The sequence below is a fragment of the Sinohyriopsis cumingii genome, chromosome 8, assembly GCF_028554795.1.
Source record: "Sinohyriopsis cumingii isolate HCF-2022 chromosome 8, ASM2855479v2, whole genome shotgun sequence".
Classification (NCBI taxonomy): Eukaryota; Metazoa; Mollusca; class Bivalvia; order Unionida; family Unionidae; genus Sinohyriopsis; species Sinohyriopsis cumingii.
In genome coordinates this window covers 102,587,612-102,607,893 of record NC_142968.1, presented here as the reverse complement: position 1 = coordinate 102,607,893, position 20,282 = coordinate 102,587,612, and the positions used below count along the sequence as shown (strand labels likewise).

Sequence of the window (20,282 nt, the reverse complement as noted above, 5' to 3'; positions counted from 1 at the left end):
TAATGCAATGGATCTATAATTTTACTAGTCACTGAAAATATCAATATGTGATTGTCTGTCAACTTGAAAATTGATAGTCAATTTATTATTATTTTTTAAATATATTCATGGTGTTTGTTTAACGTAGAACTTGGTCCCTCAAAATACATCATATATTTTGGTGGCATGCTTATATGGACACAATCTTTTAGCTTTTGATTTGGCATTCTTTACCCCTCAGGTGTATGATGGTATAGACGAGCAAGCCACGCCCCTGCATACAGGACTTGGCTTGACAGGTACGAACCTGCCAGGCTCCATCAGGTCCAGTGGTCAAGGACTGTTCCTCAAGTTGTCTACTGGTGCCCTAGGGAACAATGATGGATTCATGGCAACTTTTTCAGCAGGTATATCTGAATAGTTTTCATTACTGTTAAGATTTAGCTTGCTTAATTACTGGGTTTTTTTCAACTTTTTATGAGGAAAGTCTTTACAATAAGCATATTTTCCAGTCTAAATATTGGTCAAAGATGTGAAAATGATTTTTGTGGATTTGAATTTTTTTAATATGAATTACAAGAATGTGAAAGAAGTTCAAGATATAACGTTTTCACATTATGTGTATTTATGCACAGTGTCCTTCATTTTGTAGTAAATTCCTTGAGAAATCACAAGATTTCACTTGAGGGGGCAAACCATTCAACATTTTTAAGACCACTGCAAAATTATTTGCAAAAGCAAACACATTCAGTAACTTACATTTCCTGCAGGAAATTAATACAAATATTTAGGGACCCACAATATATCTAAACAGCAAGATTTAGTTATTTTAGCTTAGAGGTATTTTTAAGTAGGATAGAAATTTAGCATGTCACATGAGCAATCTGTGCGTTTCACTGTGAAACCATGAATTACATGAAGATTAATTAATGTTTTGCTCCACTCAAATTGATTCATATAAATTATACATCTTGATCAAATAATAGATGTAGCAACTAATTAATGAAAGGTTGTTTAATTTTCTTCAGGTCCACTAATTAGAGAACATTGGTTTGTTGGCATTTTCAAACATATATATATAGGTTGCACCCAGTGTTGATCAGCTGGGAAGAAAATTGTTTTATTGCTTAGTTAAATAAGATCGTCGATTATATTTTATTTTACTCCCAACATATTTCACTTCATAATTTCATACAAGTTAAAATTTAAATATTGGCACTTATTACTAATAAAATAAATGGTTTTATTTGACTTTTCTGATTTTACTGTCTTTATCATATAATAAGTCTCAAGCTTTTGTTCTTGTGCATTTATATCTTAGGTAATTCTTCAGTTTGTCTCTTTTTAACTCACCTGGCCAGAATTTCACTAACCTAAGTGTCATTGAAAATGCACAATTACAGGCAGAAAGATTCTTTTTAAAAATGATTAAGTGTCACTGCAGTTGTTTCTAAATTTTTTAACTTTACCTTGAACTTGTTACACCTTTGTATTTTCTCTGTTTGTTGACAGTTTGATTTCCATTCGTATAAACTATTTTCCATGATTCATAAATTTTTAAAATTAATTCATTCATCATTTATTTATTTATTGATTGAGTTGTTTGCTAGTTTGTTTTCCTTTTGTGATTTGTATTGATAATGCGTCTCATGAAACCTTGAATTGTCTTGTGAGAAGTGGATAGTAGTATCAAAGGGAGATAATGTTGAAAGGGTCCTTTGATGCTCTCCAAGTCAGCTGTAATGAAAATAGGTTCTGTTTTGGTTGATGCATGATTTTACATCTAGAATTTAATAATAATAATAATAATAATAATAAAGACTTTATTTAAAGAAGGTAACTCAATTAGTTATGGAACTAATCTACCTTGTGGCCTTATATCTGTTATGTACAATATATACGGTATATACAACATGATGTGAAGAGTCTGGCTTGACACTAAATAATTAGTTATTTTAAAATTCAAAGTATCAAGCCTGGAACACATACATTCACAGGCATCAGTGAAAACATAAACATATATAAAACATAAAATATAATCCTGCATTCAGCTATGAAAATGATGTAAAATTACAGAAAAGCAGGCAGTATTTTTTGTACTAGAACTGTTCAATTTTCTAAAGATTTCATCCATTTAAGACATTGATTGTGAAAAGCTGAAATGTTAGGAGCCTGCCTTATGTCACTGGGAATGTTGTTCCATACCAGTGGACCAGTATATTGAAAATTTTTTTTAAATAATTCCTTTGGCCTTAGTATAATGTAATTTTTTCTTTTTATGGACCTTAAATTTGGAGTGCCATCAGCATCTCTTTGGTGAAAGATATTGCTTAGATAGACAGGAATGTCTTTTCTGGATACTTTATACATCAATTTGGCCTTTCTAAGGATTATTCTTTCATGTATTGTTAAAACCTTTATATTATTCATTGCATCCTGAAAATTGTCTATACTTTGATCTAGAATTAAATGGCAAGCCCTCTTTTGGAGTCTTAAAAGTGTTGTTATGTTTGAATTAGAGGTATTACCCCAAATTACATTACAGTAGTCCAGATATGGCTGAATGTAACTTTTATAAAAGATGACCCTAAACTGAAGAGGAATGTATATTTTGATTTTCCTCAGTAGCCAAAGATAAGAGGTAACCTTTTTTGAAATATGTTTAATGTGAATAGACCAAGTAAGATTGTTATCCATGAATACACCAAGAATTCTATCTTGAAAGGTCATATTGAGGCTCACATTGTCAAATAGAACCTGGAGTTTGTCGCTATCTAGCCTTGCTTGTTTTTGTTGTGTTGTAACTAGTAGGGCTTTTGTTTTTTTTCTGTATTTATGAGCATACTGGTTTCCTTGCATCATACTTGAAGTCTGTTGAGAGCATGTTGTAAGTTATTTTCAAGTACTGTTTTGGTTTTACCAATCTCAGACAGTGTAGTATTATCTGCATAAAGGTCAGTGGAAATTGAAGTTCCAATCTTAAGAGGTAAATCGTTGATAAATAGTATGAATAACAGAGGCCCAAGGATAGAGCCTTGTGGTACTCCACAATAAATATTTTTACTTTCAGAAAGTTGACCATTTAAAGATACTTTTTGCACTCTGTTGGTTAAGTAAGAAGTAAACCAGTTAGGGCGTTTTCACTGCATTGATAGATTTTTAGTTTTTCAAGCAAAATTTCATGGTCTACAAGATCAAAAGCTTTACGAAAATCAACCATAATAGTGCCTACCATTTCTCCTTGATCTAATGCTTTCAGCCATTTATCAATCAAAGATACAAATGCAGTTTCACAGGAGTGATTCTGGCGAAAGCCAGACTGATTATCATGAATAAGATCATAAGTGTTTAAATAGTTGAGAAAAGAATCATGTACATGTTTTTCTAGTAATTTGGAGAGACAAGAAAGGATAGAGATGGGTCTGTAGTTATTTACATCATCTTTTGTTCCTGCTTTATGCAATGGTTTAACTTTGGCAGTTTTCCAGGTTTGTGGAAATTTATTGGACCTAATACTTTCATTGCAAATGAAAGCTATACTCTCTACAATTGCAGGTGCAGCTACCTTTAGTAGCCTTGGTCCAATCATATCAAGTCTTGTAGCTTTACAATCATCCATTTTTTAAAATATATTTCAACACAAATTTGGGACTCATTTCAGGAATTTCAGACTTTATATTGTTTGGTAGTTTTTTAGCACAAAAATGTTTGAGTTCCAGATGATCAGATGAAGTTCTGGGTTCTTTAAGTTTTTCAACAATTTGAACAAAAAAGTTGTTAAAAATATTTGAGATGTCAGTTGGATTATCAGTGTAAATGCCCTCATGATTGAGGGATAAAATTTCAGCTTTACTCTTACATTTGCCTGCACCAAACCCTGTAAACACTTTCCAGATAGCTTTGGGATTATTTTGGTTTTCATCAAGCACTTTTTTATAGTGTGCTTGTTTGGCTTGATGTATCATTTTATTAACTTTATTCCTCCAAACTCTATATTCAGTTTGATTTCCTACTGATTTTAGTTGGTCTCTTTGCTTTATTGCTTCTAAAATTTCTGGGGAGATCCAGCCTGGCTGGTGGTCTTTCTTAATCCTGTGTGTTTTTAAAGGGGCATGCTTGTTCACTATACTGATAAACAGATTTGTCCAAGTATCTAAAACATCATCAATATCTTCAAAGATTTGGACTGTATTCCATGGAATCTGTTTCATATCTTCTAGGAATTTAACAGTATCAAAGTTTTAAAAGGATCTATAAGTAATGGATTTATGGATATTAATTTTTGTTGATTTGCCATTGACTTTACGTGTTAAAAAAAATTGCAAAGTGGTCACTTATACCAATCTTTGGAACCATTACTTCCAAAACATTTTCTTTTGTATTGGTATAAATATGATCTATAAGTGTTTTTGAGGTAGATGTTACTCTGGTGGGTTCATTTACTGGTTGCCCCATACCTAATGAAGCAATAAAATTCATCCAATTCACTTTTATTTGATCATTGAGAAGGTCTTTATTTATATCGCCTAGAATGTAAAATTCTTTATCTTCTTTTGAAATTTTATCTACTTGAAGTTCAACATATTCACACCAATCAGTATGTGATGATGAGGGGTCTGTACACAAAACCTACTAAATAGGGCTTAGCTTTTTCTGGAGTGATCTGTAGCCAAATGGATTCAATTTCCTGTATTTCTAGGTCTTCCCGCCTTTTACAAATAGTATCAGTTCTAACATACACAAGGAGCCCACCGCCACCTGTTTTCCTATCCTTTTGATAAGGTTTGTCGTAGCCATTGATATACAAGAAATTTTCACCCTGATTTTCTGTTAACATTGTTTCCGAGAGCCCAAATAAATGGATATTATTATTTGGAGAGGTTAGCAGTAACTTCACTTGATCAATCTTTCCACGAAAACCCTGAATATTTAAATGACCTACGTGTAAACCTTTGCTAGAAACTCCTAAATTCATGAGATTAATATTAATGCTATTAGAGGCACTCAAGGTGACATTGAAAGTATTAAAACTATGTTCACAGTGATCATCATTACAACTATCATTACTGTACAACAAATTAGTTTTTCTACAACTGCATTTTCTGCTTTTATAATCTTTGTATAAATCTGAACTATCAGTCATACTTGAATCTGTACAAGTAGCTGGTAAGTTTCCACATTCAGAATATGCATCAGCAAGGGGATCAAATCTGTTTTGACAAGGGATGCCTGGTATATATGACAGTCCTTGATAGACAGATTGGTCCTCCCACTGAATAGAGTCTTCCTGTGGAGTTGAGATGGCCTCATTGCCCTTTTCCTATTCTATAAATCTGTTGTGAGTTTTGGCTTTGTGTCCAAAGCTACCACACTGATGGCATTGTATTGGCTGTCTGTGCCTGCATTCCTGTGCTGAATGTTTGATCTCACCACAGTAATCACATCCCAAAGTGTATTGACGGTACTGATATGGCTGACCATATTGACTGGTGCTGTTTTGACCTACACTGGATTTATAGGGACAGATGAAGTTTGTAATGTGGCTGTAAGACCAGACTACACAAATGACTGCATTTATATTTTTTGCCAGTTTTTCCACCCCTTTGGTAGACAGGTGAATATTATCTCTTTTTCCAAATAAATGTTGCATCACTTGCCCCCCTTCATCCAGGAAACTCATGTAATTGTAAACAATATCAAACTTCCATTCACTTGCCAGTCTTCCGATGACCTTATTGATATCTAACACATCACAATCTCCCCTGGTGGCCATTTCACACAGTGCAACCTGACAGCTTTGATTTTGCTTATGGATGTGTGTAAGTAATTGGTCATATAGTTCTTCAAAAAGTTCTAGATCAGTCCCTTCACTGGCATTGTTCCCTCCAATATAGAGGACTATCTTAGTAAACATGGAGAGATCATATATTTTTATATCTTCAGTATTGTCTGTATTTTGGCAGCTGAAATGGCATGCTTTCTAACACAGTGCCTCAGCCCTCTGTTGTTAATTCCATGTAAAATGGAACTACCAATAAGGAGGATGTTATCTCTGCTGGTAGAAGACAAAGTATTATGTTTACTTTGTATTGATGTAGGTAGTCTGTATGGTGCTTTATTACTCTTAACTTTATCAGTTCTGGCTCAGTTAGTGGCAGAGTTGGAAAACTGCTTTGGGTTTTCTTTTGGCAATACTTCATGTGTCTGTACACTTTTACTTAGAGAAATAGGTTTAGGACCAATGGTTTGTGAATGTCTGCTGATAGTCAAAGGTTTCTCTCTCTGGGCAGCTAATTTAACCTTCTCATTTATTAGCTTGTCAATCTGTTTTTGCATCTTGCCCACTTGCTTCTGGAGTGTTTGTATTACAGTCAGCAGCAGGTCAGTATTACACATACATGGAGAGAGCTATGATCTCTAGTAGGGCCCTCTGTAGGTGGCATAGACATAGACACTTTTGTGCTGAGTTGCTGTAAAGCACTACTGCATACATATTTATCCTTTTTTCTCTCTCTGTCTATCCATTGAACCCATTATTAATTATCCACTATCATTTCCAGCGCAAAACTCCAAAATCATTGAAGATCTCTGTGAAACTTGAACACATATTTGACTAGTTGTAGCCCAGATGTGTATTTGATATTTACAGTTCTTTGGTTTTTTTATTTGTGACATTTTGATCTGTTTATCCATCCATCCATCCATTATCAACACTTTCATTTCCAGGGCATAGCCCAAAACTTTTGCACTATCTCCATGAAATTTGGCACACATATTAATCTGGTGGTGCATATATGCCTTTTGCTATTAATAATTTTTCTGTTCCAGTATTTTAAATGATCTTATCTGTTCGTTGGCCGATCCATCCATTATCCTTACCAGTTACAGGTGTACATTTATAGCCCAGTTCAATAACATTATTTACCTCCCCTAAAGAATAACTGCAGAGTTATCATTCTTGAAATGAGTGTACATTAGTTACCAATGGGAAGCACTGTAACAATATATTTAAACAAAGGAAATGGAGATCCATCAAATTTAAATGTTACAAGTACGTAACATAAACACTCTGAAAAATACCATTCTTAACTTGAACTGTAAAACGTTGACTGATTTACAACCTCTGTTGCTTTTGAAATCATCTTTAAGCAGGAAATAAATTGTAAAATGTTTCATTTGTTCTTTAAGATTTATAAGTGAGTCAATTGCAGTGAAACGTAATAATTTATTGCTATCAAACTGGATCATGTTCAAACAATTTGGACTTCACGCTTAATAACATGACTCTTTGAAATAGATTTAAAGTGTATTTTAGCAGAATTGTATGTGTAGTTATTTTGCTTACATAAATATTTACCCTAGTGTTGTTTCAAATGATATAAAGTTTGCATAAACTTTAGGGGGCATAAATTTTAAAATGTGGGAGAAATAAAGAAACAGATGTCATTTATAAATTTGCCAAAGCACTAATCCTTCATTTTTGGTAATGAATAACTAAATCTTGAAAATACAAATTACCCATAACAACAACAACAATAACATAGCAAGCTTGTGAAGAAATATGGGGTTCGAATTTATGTGAGTACATCAAAGAAAACTAATATATATTAAGATTGAAATTAAATATAAATGAACCTGTTGGCGAAATACCAAACTTTGGTTTTTGCCATCTCGGCGTCAACTATATAGATGAAATTGCACACAGTCAATTAGAGTGGAGAGTGCTGGAATGTAAGGTAGTACCGAAAGTAGTATGAAAATGGAGTACTGGATGTAAGGTGGTACCAAAAGTAGTATAAAAATGGAGAGTGCTGGAATGTAAGGTAGAGAGTACAGAAAGTAGTATAAAAATGGAGAGTACTGGAATGTAAGGTAGTACCGAAAGTAGTATAAAAATGGAGAGTACTCGGATGTAAGATAGTATTGAAAGTAGTATACAAATGGAGAGTGCTGGAATGTAAGATAGTACTGAAAGTAGTATAAAAATGGAGCACTGGAATGTAAGATAGTACTGAAAGTAGTATAAAAATGGAGTACTGGAATGTAAGGTAGTGCCAGAAGTAGTATAAAAATGGAGTACTGGAATGTAAGATAGTACTGAAAGTAGTATAAAAATGGAGCACTGGAATGTAAGGTAGTGCCGAAAGTAGTATAAAAATGGAAAATGCTGGAACATGTGTACTCTCAGTAGGAGTGGGGAATGGAGGGGTATTTGTCATATCTGCATGACTCTTGCTTATTGTATTAATGGAAATGGAAAAATATTGACTAATTGAGGTATCCCCAAAAAATACAATTTATTTTCAGTACTATCATTGATAGTGTGGACAAATGTTTAGATGAATTAATTTCCTTCAAGTTTTAGTCTAGTTGTGACACTACGTGCATCATTTTGTTTTTTCAGACTGCTCTGGTGTAAATTCACCCTCCATGAACATCACACCCAATGCATCTCTCTATGCCTACCAAGCTAAGATCAGTGTAGCTTGTGCCACTGGTTACTATTTCACTGGCGAGAACAAGAATGCTGCAAGTGTAACATTAACTTGCACCTCGGGAGGAAAATGGGATAAGTCATTCCCAGAATGTGCACGTATGTTATAAGTTGAAATATTGAAAACTATTTCATTTCAGATTCATATGTAACCTGGACTTGGTTGCAGCAATACCATTCAAGTCTCAGCATAGGTTTCAGTTCATGAACTTGCAATCAGTTGGATACAATTATAAATCTTACTTAGACTGAACCATTCAGGTGACTTTAGTGTACTAGGTCTTTTTGATTATTGAATATGTAAACAATTCAGGCTTGTTTGTTCATGTATTTATTTTGGAATTTAAAAATATATTTAATACATGAAGGTTGTAAAAAAATGGAACATTGATTCATTTAATAAAATTTATTAAGCTTTGATACCAAAGTGATTGTGCTCTATTCACAAAGTATAAAGTCAACTACATGTATAGCTTTGCACCTACTCAACCCATGTTGTTTCTCAGTTACAATAAGTGCTTTTCAAAGATTGGCAACCTTAATTATATCATTAAATTAAAGATGAAAAATTAAATAAGCTGTTTCCAAAGGGTTTTCATAAAATCTTCCTCATTGATAAATTAGTCCCTCCAGTGCTGAATTTACGATGTATATGCATGCAGCTTTTTTTCTGTTTGTAATTATACATGTTCTCTAAATATAACAATTAGTAATTTATAATATTCTTTAAATGCTTTTGTTCAGTCTAGATTAATATACCATACATACTCATATAAGTTGGATCCATGTGCAAACTGCATAGACCAAGATCTGCTGCCACATAATGCTCTAGTACATATGGGTGCATGAAGTTTGCTAGGAGTAATCAGTAGAACAAACAACATAGATCATGATGGGATGACACATTATGTTGTTTGCAGTTGGACTTGACTTATAAGCAAGGTTATACCGTAGTGCTGAAAACAAAATGTGCAAGTTGCTGTGAATGTTGCCATATATTGTAAACAGTGTATGGTCCTTATTATCTTAAATGTTTTAATATATTGTAAATACTCTGTCAAGGAATTTAGCATTTCAATTTGTTGTAAATATTTTGATACAGTGTAATTTACACTCATGAAACCTAATTGGTGGATTCATCCTTGAAGTACACTTTGTTGGCAAATGTAGGTTATACTGACCTTTAAAGTTTTGTGTAGTTTAATGTACTATAAGTGATACTGTGTGTCATATTTATTATTCTAACTAAATCACTTAAATGGCCTTGAGTCTGATTAGCTGTCTTGATTTCTGTATATATTTTAATAACATGCATAAGGTGCATTTATATTATTGTATGTGTTTTAGGAGCTTCCTGTGGCCCAGTTAGTGATATTCAGAATGGCTACATTGTATCCAGTACAGGGATTATGGGAGGTGACAGAGCTACGTATGCATGTAACACTGGATTCAACTTGGTTGGATCAGCAACAATCTTCTGTGCCAGCACAGCCACTTGGGGAGCCAGTCCAGAATGCAAATGTATATTAATTTCAAACATTTTTTTCCCCTCACTTATTTTCAATCCAGCAAGAGATATTTTAGCCATATTTCAGATGACCATTTACAGCAAATGGTGCATCTGTTTTTATGCCCCACTAAGACAGAGGTAGACACACATTGTGTAACCTTTGTCTATCTGTGTGTGTATCTATCATGCCAAGGTTAATCAGTTTTTTACAACTATGATTTCTTGGTAATTTCTATGAAAAATTTCACAAAAATAAATCTACATTTTATGGTAGAATTTTAAAAAAAATCTTTTTCAGCAAATATGTGGCATGCCTATGCTCAAGTCATTTACTTTATTTGCTGGCCTAAAGGAGACATTACTTTTTGACCAGAAAATCTTATCTTCATCTTATACTTTGAATCGACTTATTTATGGATTATGTCATCCGAATCGCTTTATCATATTTCTCATATGGAAAATAATTCTCCACGAGTAGAAAAAATAATGTGCAAAAATATATTTCATTTTGGGGAAGAGATCATGTATGAACAAATATAGGATCCCACAGTTGAGTATTTTAAATTATTACATGATCGTCAGTATTAAAAATTAACATAGATCAGATGTAATTGCGCTAAAGCAGCATGCACCAGTAATGTATGTTGTTTGTAATATATATGTCATTTAAATTTGATTACATATATGTGCATTAGAATTTACAAGTTAGAAGATGTATAACCATGACAAAGACATATTCCATCACAATTTTCTTCTTGCAACTACTGATCAAATAATCTGTGTGCCTCATAGAGAGAGAAAGAGACGGATAGACAGACAGAGAAGTCTTCACAACTGTAAATCTATATTGTTCACTTACCTGATGATTTTACTTGTGTGCACGTGGGGGGCCCCGAGTGGTCTAAAGTGCTGTCCGTTTCAGATTACTGCCATCTCACCTCTGTCTGTGTGGGTTCGAGTCTAGGTTTAACGCCATTTTTTCAGCACAAGATAGGCTATACATGGTGGCCAGTATAAATGGTGGAGGAAGAACCTTGGAAAACCCCAGAAAGAACCACTGACCCACAAGAAGCTACTGGCAAGCTTTCTCACATTCCCACATTGGCTGATTCTGAGACTTGAACCGACATAGACAGAGGTGAGATGGCAGTGATCCGTAATGGTGAGCACTTTAGACCACTTGGGGCCCATGCATTTTAGTATTAATGATGCAATTTCCTATTTGCTGGTAATTTGAGATAGCATACAGTGATACTTTAAATATGTATGAAACTGGAAGTTATTGTAATTTAATTCCACATAGCATTGCAAGTTTTATCCTATCTATAACTCACTAAATTTTCAGGTCAGCATTATTATATGTAGCTAAAAGTACACCGTGCTTTCCAAGCACACCTTTCCATCGACCATAATTGCAGCCAACACGGGTGTTGAAGTCCCCCAGTAGTATGATCAGCTGGAACTGAGCTAAGTACAGAGCTGAGGTCCATACAGAACTGCTCAGTGGTTTCCACTGGACTCAAGGGTTGGGACATAGGTGCTGATAATTGTTACGTGGCATTTGTGGCTGATAGGTAGTTGCAGGTAGTCGCAGTTTCATTAGCCTCTCATTGATACCAACAGGCAGGTCTGGAACCAGCTTCAGAAGACTTGATTTGATAGCCAGGCTGACCTTGTTTTGGGCTTTTTTTTCCAAAAGAAGATGTAGCTGCTTGCTAGCTCAGTCAGAGAACCCTCCTCTGTGAACTTGGTTTTACTCAAGGATGCAATGTTGATATTGTAGCGTGAAAGCTCCTTAGCAGCTAGGGCTGTTCACCTGTGAGGTCTTGCTACATTCTCTTTGTCCACGAGAGGACGATTGTTTCATACTCCAGTAAGAAGTATTTTTCTTTGATAGTTTCGAGCACAGATATGGATGATATTGCCAGCCATGGCAAACTAGCCAGAACTTGAAGGAAAGGCTATTTTCCAGGCCATCTTTTCTAGGCCCCTCCCTGTGCAGGGTGAGCAGCGCTGTCCTGAAAAGGTCTGCTCAGTCACCCTGGATGTGGCTGAACTGTTCTGCTGCCCTGGGTACAGAGTAGAGTGTCTACTTTTCCAAAGGCCGCCTACATGCAGGTCTCTGACTACAACTCCCAGTGGTCAATTCCGCCTATTGCTTCGCAATGCGCCCATCGCCATAGGACTTTGGTAGGTGCAGGTAAGGAACGATGAGTATGATGATGATGGATGATAGGTGCACAACATCACCTGTGCATGAAGGAAATTGAAGTGAAACAGTCTTTGCACAGAGATGGCCTCACTCTCGCAGCCTTGGTAGTTGGAACCCAGTGGTATGAAGATTCATCACGGCTGGGGACAACTTTGGCTGCATTGGATGGCCATGATGTCTTCAATGCCTTGTCATGCCCTGTGCTCTCCACAAAGCATTTGCAGATTCACCTTCGTGGCTGTTGGATCACTCAGTTGATCTCTTCTACTCAGTCTGTTGAAGCTGGCTTTGCATGCAAGGATAGACAAGTTCCTGAGTCAGCAAGTGTTTGAGGCCCATTGGCTACCCTCAACCTGGTTTAGCCAGCCAGTTGAAGCTGTTGCCTGTGGTGTGACCGCTGTGCATGTAACAGCTGCTTGGAGCCACATGTGAGAGCTGAGCACCTGGTGGGGACCAAAGGTGGATGAGCTACTCCCAAAGGAGCATGATGTGCCCCCTCACCAGAGGTACTACCCCTGACATAGCACCCCAAACACTGAATTACTTATTACAGATCCATGAGTAAAGCCAGTAAGTCGTCTTTGTGAATGTCTTCAATTAATTCTCTATATAATTGTTGCTCAAGCAATAGCTGACACGTGTTTCTTCTTTAACTGCATACACAACCAAGAAGCAGACAGTGTGGTGGTTGATAAAAGATTCTCACAATTTAATTTAATAAACCTCAAAAACAAAAGCCGACAACATGTTTGCTGGGCTTGGTGGTGTTATTAAGTGCAGTCAGTTGACCTGTAAATAATGTCCACTTTATTAGCTGGAAATGGAAAGGGTATGAAATTGTACATGCGTTTAGCTTAGAAATCTTTATAAAAGTATTTTTCACATGTTTCTTTTGATATTCACAAAATCTGAAGTAAAAGTTATATGCACGCTGAAAGCATGTGTTGTTTGTTAATTATTCTTGCTGTAGTCGTTCAAATGATTAGGTGTATAAGTGTTAATTATTGGAAATATACATTGGATAAAGGTATATGGAAACGCATATGAGAAAATTTTAGCAGTATGAAATTTGTATAGACGCCATTCATAGACCCTGGAACGTAATGAATTGTTCATGTACTTAGTCTTTCTTAACCTAATTTTGCTGTTAATTTTTCCCATTGAATTCAGACATATTATGACAAAATTACTGAATAGTTTAAATATGTGCAATTCTTGCAATGGAATTACATTTATTATGGATTAACTGCATGCCACGACGGTACAATATCAGATGGTAAGTAAACAGTGTTAATACTCTGTTCATACTGTATATTAGACTTAGAATTCAGACACAATAATCGGTGACAAAATTATTGAATATTTTAAATCAGTGTGCAATTTTTCACTGGAATTACATGCATTATGGATGAATTGCATACCATGACGGTACGATAGTAAATGGTGTTGATACCCTATTCATGATATACATTAGACATGAATAAACATATATGTGCCAAAGCGTTCTTCTTTGAAAAAAGTAAAATACTGTCAAACCCTGCATTAACGTGAACCTGCTATTAACGTGATCCAATTTTTATTACCCCAATTATGGTGTTATTGTGGGGTGCCACTACGTTTAAAATACTTCTTGTGAAATAAATTAGGTACTTTTAGTTACATTTAATGATCCTAAATGGAAAGGTTACTGAGTTACAGGTGGGATAAAATTCGCAATGCTATGTGGAATAAAATGAAAAACACAATCTGAGGTGTTGATCTGGCCTTGTCTTATACTCAGCGTTGTGTTATATATGGATGAAGGATGGAAAATTTGCCAAATTTGCTGATTCGACTTATACTCCGCATCAACTTATAGGCCGGCAAATACAGTATGCTGAAACTGCAGCTGCTTCATTGTATAGGATTGTACTTTATATATATATATATATATATATATATATATATATATATATATATATATATATATATATATATATATATATATATATATATATATATATATATATATATATATATATATATATATATATATATATGTATGTAAATAAGTAAAAGTAAGTATAATATAACTTAAGACTGAACACTATTCAACAGTGTCAATATGATCAGTTAACTATGGAAGAAATTCTTGAAAACTGGCATCCAGGTCCCCCAGGGAAGCTGATGGAACAACTGTGGGACATAGTGTAATGCATGGACCCCATCCTCATTGTAACTATTTTAGTCAGTGTCTTAAATTATAAGACCAGTTGACTAGAAGTAGCCACATTTAAACTTAGCGACTTTCTTCATAAGTATTTATATTAGATTTGCCAGCTGTCAATGTTATGATAATGAGCTATGGACTGTTGCTAAAGTTATGGACAGGACTTTAGTTGTTGTTGTTGTTGTTGTTGTAGGGTTTAACGCCATTTTTCAGCACAAGATAGGCTATACATGGCGGCCAGTATTAATGGTGGAGGAAGAACCCGGAAAATCCCTGGAAAGAACCACCGACCCACGAGAAGCTACTGGCAAGCTTTCTCACATAACCACATTAGCCGAATCCGAGACTTGAACCCACGCAGACAGAGGTGAGATGGCAGTGATCCGTAACGGTGAGTGCTTTAGACCACTCGGCCACTCGGGGCCCCAGGACTTTAGTAAACAGCTGATGGACATTGGACAGGGACATTGGTCAATTATGCTTTGCATTTAGGTCATTTCAGGCACTTTGGTTGAGTATCTGTGGTCTGTAAGCACATTTGTAGTTGAATATAGTATTTATTCATACCATAAAAATAATATTGAAATATATATGCATAATGCATAATACATAATTGCAGTAAAGATTTTTTATAACATTTTTGGACACCTTTTCACTGATGGATCATTTAGATTTAATTACCCCCTCAAAACCCTAATTACTATGTATTCCAAAGGCTTTGTTATAACAACCCTTTCTTACAATATTTATTTGATTATAGCATTTGACTAATGTTTAGTTTGCCTTGAAAAATGAGCTCAGTTATAATGCTTTCATCACCTGACATGCAAAATCCAGGTAAACAGTGGTTGTCATTTAAAAAAGAAAGGCACAACAAAAAAGGCGCTGGTTAACAAAAGCATTACAATCATTTCTCATTCATAATCCTGGAATAACATAGGTGCAGGTAACAAAGTTGTGGTAATCACACATCATTCGTAAGTGAAGCTTCAGAATTATAGGTTGTTCGATCAGTGCAATTAAAGCATGAAAAACAATGTTTCTGTTTTGTACTTTTTTGACTGAATAATTTAGAAACAGGCATTAGCTACCATTTTATATCTGTATATTGACTAATTAAGTACGGCTCAGAGTGAATCTCTCTTGTTCATTTTGAATTCTTACTGTTGTGAAGATGGCTGAAAATTTGCAAGACTCAAAAAGAAAAAATGTCTCTTTTTACACAATGCTATAAATAAATCAAGGAGTAAAAGCAGAGCATTCTTGGAAATTTAGTGTGAAATAAATGTATTGTCTACAATCAATATTGGACATTAAAATTTAGTGTGAAATAAATGTATTGTCTACAATCAATATTGGACATTAAAATTTAGTGTGAAATAAATGTATTGTCTACAATCAATATTGGACATTAAAATTTAGTGTGAAATAAATGTATTGTCTACAATCAATATTGGACATTAAAATTTAGTGTGAAATAAATGTATTGTCTACAATCAATATTGGACATTAAAATTTAGTGTGAAATAAATGTATTGTCTACAATCAATATTGGACATTAAAATTTAGTGTGATAAACCTGATATTCTTTATAAACATTTGCGTGTCATTGAAAAAATATCAATAACAAATTCTCAGATCAAAAGAAAGGGAGACTATTGAGGATTTTCTTTCCATCAAAATAAATAAAAGACTTATTTATCAGTCATTAGGTTAGAAAACAAAATGTTTTCACATAAAAGTGATTTTTATGATTTACTGGCTGGTACCTGTAAGCTCTCGTCAGGTTGTAGACATTACTAATTTATATTTTCTTTCATTTTTTTCATGATAAAATGGATTAATACAAATGTATGTTGTTGAAAATTTTTATTACCATTTGATATGAATTCTGACAATAATCATAGTGTGCCAGTGTAAATTATTTGCTACATGTATGTCCAACATCACTGAGACAGACAAGTACATTTTGAAAACTATACGATGAATTTGGCTACAAGAATTCTTGGTTATATTGTTTTAAAAATCCCAGTTCCTTGTGACGCATTACAATCTTATCGTATATTGGAAAGTTGGATAGAAGGACAGCAATATTTTGTTATGATCATTATGCCAATGTTATTTTATTTAAATTAATTTTTTTTACATTTCTTCTGTAAATAAATATAGTCAATTAAAAGCTCCATAATATTTGCACAACAACAGTAAGACATTTTTACAGTGGACAAACTAACTGACCTGTAATAATATAATACATTTTTTTTCCAGCTGTGGCATGTCCTCTTCTACAAACCACTCTTGCAAATGGTTATGTGCAGACTGTAATTGGAGGACAAGATCATGGCTCAGTCGTCCTTTATTCGTGTGCTGAATATTATGAGCTGTATGGAGCTTCCAGAATCCAGTGTAGTTTTGGAAGCTGGTCTTCAAGTCCACCATCATGTAGAAGTATGTATTACACATTTGTAATGTGACTATCTCAGTTAAAAGAATCTTCTGGATCAATGTAGGGCACTTGATTCTAAATTTTGAATGGGCCAGACTGTATTGTTGAAGCAGGTCACAAAGAATTCTGTCTGGGACAGTGGTTTTGTTTTAGTTTCCATTTAATAAATATTATGGCTTGGACTGTTGGTGTAAAAATGGCGAATAATATATGTGCAAATTGTTCCGATACATCCTGGTAAGAGGATCTGAACTTTCATTCAACACATGGTAGGGAGTAGCAAGCTTAAATTCGGAAGTGAGGAAATACAGTGCCAGAACTAAATCAAGTGCCTAATGATCCTTCACTTCACTTGCTTTGATTGCAAAGGAACAGGATCTTTTTACTCTCAACAGAACTCTTAAATCAAGTACAACCTATAATATCTGGCAGATCAGAGCAAACATGTTCTTCAGAAGTGTCAATTTTAGTAGGTAAAGAATAATTATTCACTTGGATCAGTTTTTCCCCTACCCCTGCTAAAACTTTATTTGGGCTAATTTCTTCCTACCAATTCTTTGACCCTTTCAACAAATTCTGAACAGGTAATGTTGGGGTATGAGATTTCTTTTAAAGTAATCCTTATAGTAAGTGCGTGATTATAGAATTTATACATACCAAAACAATAGAATAATAACTTATCAAAGACTGCTTCCAGTATGGATATAAATTTATTCCCTTTTTGATGTGAGACCATTGTAAGCCATTTGTTATAAAGCATTTTTCAGTGCAATAAAATCATAGGGTAATTTTGTAAACTTATGTAATGCATTTTAATTCTACAATTTGTTCTTTATTACTAAAAGAATACTGAGTTTTTTGTATAAGAGAAAACAACATAATTGGAACTACTTTATCTTGTAAAGTTTGTAGGTCAAGGTCAGATTTATTTTGTTGCGAGGAGGAACACATTATTTTCTGCTGGTAAGATGTTACCTTTTGAGTTGTATTTTGTAGGGATCCGTTGTGAGGACAATAGTGTTGAACATGGTGTGTTGAATGTCACCACCCCCAACAGAGGTGAACTGGTATTATTGCAGTGCAATTCAGGATATACTCCCAGTGGAAAGAATCCTTTCATTTGTGGGGTGGATGACCCACCAATCTGTAACAGTAAGTAAGACTGATTCCCTGATGATTAGGATAATGTTATTTGCTTTAATAATGGTAAATCTTGTGACACAAACAACAACAAATATGTGTGTCCCAGGACTAGTATGTATGTAAAAAATATAACCTTTTCAGTACCCCAACGCTTCCAGACACAGAAGATGGCAAGATCAAATTGGCAAGATCGCCATAGATCACACAGCACTGACTAGCTCTTGTTCAATTACCATATAAATAAAGTCATAAACTACTGTAATTGTATGTTATTATCTTGTATGTGCATATTTTCTGATTTATCTAACATGAAATAAAATAAAGGTAAATAAAGATTTCATAACATACAGGCTACTTTGAGTTAACTGGGAGACCTGCACCATAGTGTTCAGTACTTACACAGTGCATATTATGCTTTGTCACTTTTACCCTGCTTATTCACCCAAATATTAAATACAGATTTTACTTTATTTACTGTGTTCATACAGATCACAATTTAGCTAAACATTCATTGCTATTTTATTTACATTGTTCCACATGCTCAAGAGGTATTTATTGATTTATCAAGCAAAGTATATTAATTTATAATATTTCCTTCTAATAATTAATAATGACATGATCTTAAAAACTGTGAAGTCTTGATTTCTTTTAAAAATAACTTTTGGTCAATAAAATATGCTGAACAATCCATAGAAACCGTTGTGTAAGGTGTACATAATACATGGAAATATTGGTATAATTTCATGTCCATACTTTTAAGAGTCAGGAAAAAAATTATTTTTGAAAATAATTAATGTGTCCCAGGGCTTATAATGCCTCAAACTGTACCATCCTTATGGTGCCCCATGTTGATAGAGATCAGGTGCTAATTCAGACATGGGGTAGTTGGTGGTTCCGGTGAACATCCTCCCTAAAAAATGAGAGCAAGACAATTAAAACATTCTCTAGAGTAAGTTTTCTTTACAATTAGATGGTTAAAATTATGCAACTGGAAATACTTAAAATGCAAGAGCTTTCAGGGCTTTGCAACTGGACCACCTTAATGAACTCTGTCCCACAGATCCCTCACCTATTTGTTCATGCATTCCCTCCCGTGTATTTCTAGATCCACAGCTGCAGATATACAGATACTTCGATGAATTAAGGCTGTAGTGTCATAACTTATTAGATGCTCATGTTTTTACTCCGTTAACTTTACTTTGGCAGCATTGTGCAGTATTTTTCTATATTGAACAGCTTCATACTACATGATCCATGTCTAAAAAACGTGTATTAGGAACTACTCTGTTTATAGATCATGTATGCTCATGCAGTAGACACTTTTTGGTTTATTAGATTTGTTTTTGAATGAACTAAATAAGCTGTTTCATCCATTGGAAAGTCGAGATGATAAACTTAACGATGTTAACAAGTTCACTGAGAAACAAGCAAATAAATGAACATGATATTCACAATGTCCACAGCAAATGTGTGAGTGCAGTATTGAAATAACCTTTCTGATTATTTAACCCGTTACCTCATAGAGTTTGTGGCTGTTTAGGCCTTCGATGCACATGTAGCAAAGTTATCCAGTGCAGTGTGCAATAAATAGAACACCTGTTACCTGTTCAACTCCATACACATAGGCCTGCCTGTTAACTGTTAAACAGTGTAGTGTATGTTACGTTTAACAGCAATTTTAACCATTTTACTTTATGGTATTATGTATGGACAAATTTAAGAGTAAAGTCCGATCGCTCTAGCTGTTTAATTATTTTTCATGGAAGAATTTTTTATGTGCTTTAAAATCTTGAGAGAACTCATTCACTGTCAAGTCAGTGAAGCAGAATGACCAACCGTAGCTGCCATTTCTCATACTCGAAATTTACAAGTTCTTTGCGTCTACATCACTAAGTCATCTGAATTTGATAATTTATAAAAACTAATTGCTGCCTACATCAATATCAGGGTCTGTACCTAACTTATTGAATCTTTCATTGTTGTGATTCTAATCATGAAATGTACTGAACGAAATCCACGACCTCCATGTTGGAGAGTGGAGAATACAAAGCCAGTTACTTTAAATAGCAGATTTCAACGAGAGCATAAACAGTGACCATGTGATCTGACTTAATGGTCATTCACATCAATGAATGAGGTTTTCCCCAAAGGTGGCACTATGAAAACCCTCTAAAATTGGCTGAAGTTTATGCCATGCATCAAAAGACGCTTGTATGCGAATTGGGTAGAGCGTCCAAAGGTACTTGTATGCGAATCGGGTAGAGGCATCCAAAGGCACTTGTATGCGAA

At 34.5% G+C, this 20,282-nt stretch overlaps 1 protein-coding gene across 2 annotated transcripts in view; it reads left to right on the top strand.

Annotated features, from left to right (window-relative positions):
* Positions 1-20,282, top strand: part of LOC149794261 (uncharacterized) — a 290,094-nt gene that overhangs the window by 66,881 nt on the left and 202,931 nt on the right. For both annotated transcript variants that reach the window (XM_089968394.1, XM_089968393.1), the window contains exons 13-17: positions 221-386; positions 8,384-8,572; positions 9,821-9,994; positions 16,673-16,852; positions 17,847-18,002. In XM_089968394.1, the coding sequence (XP_089824520.1) occupies positions 221-386; positions 8,384-8,572; positions 9,821-9,994; positions 16,673-16,852; positions 17,847-18,002 (865 nt within the window). The remainder of the gene's footprint in view (positions 1-220; positions 387-8,383; positions 8,573-9,820; positions 9,995-16,672; positions 16,853-17,846; positions 18,003-20,282) is intronic.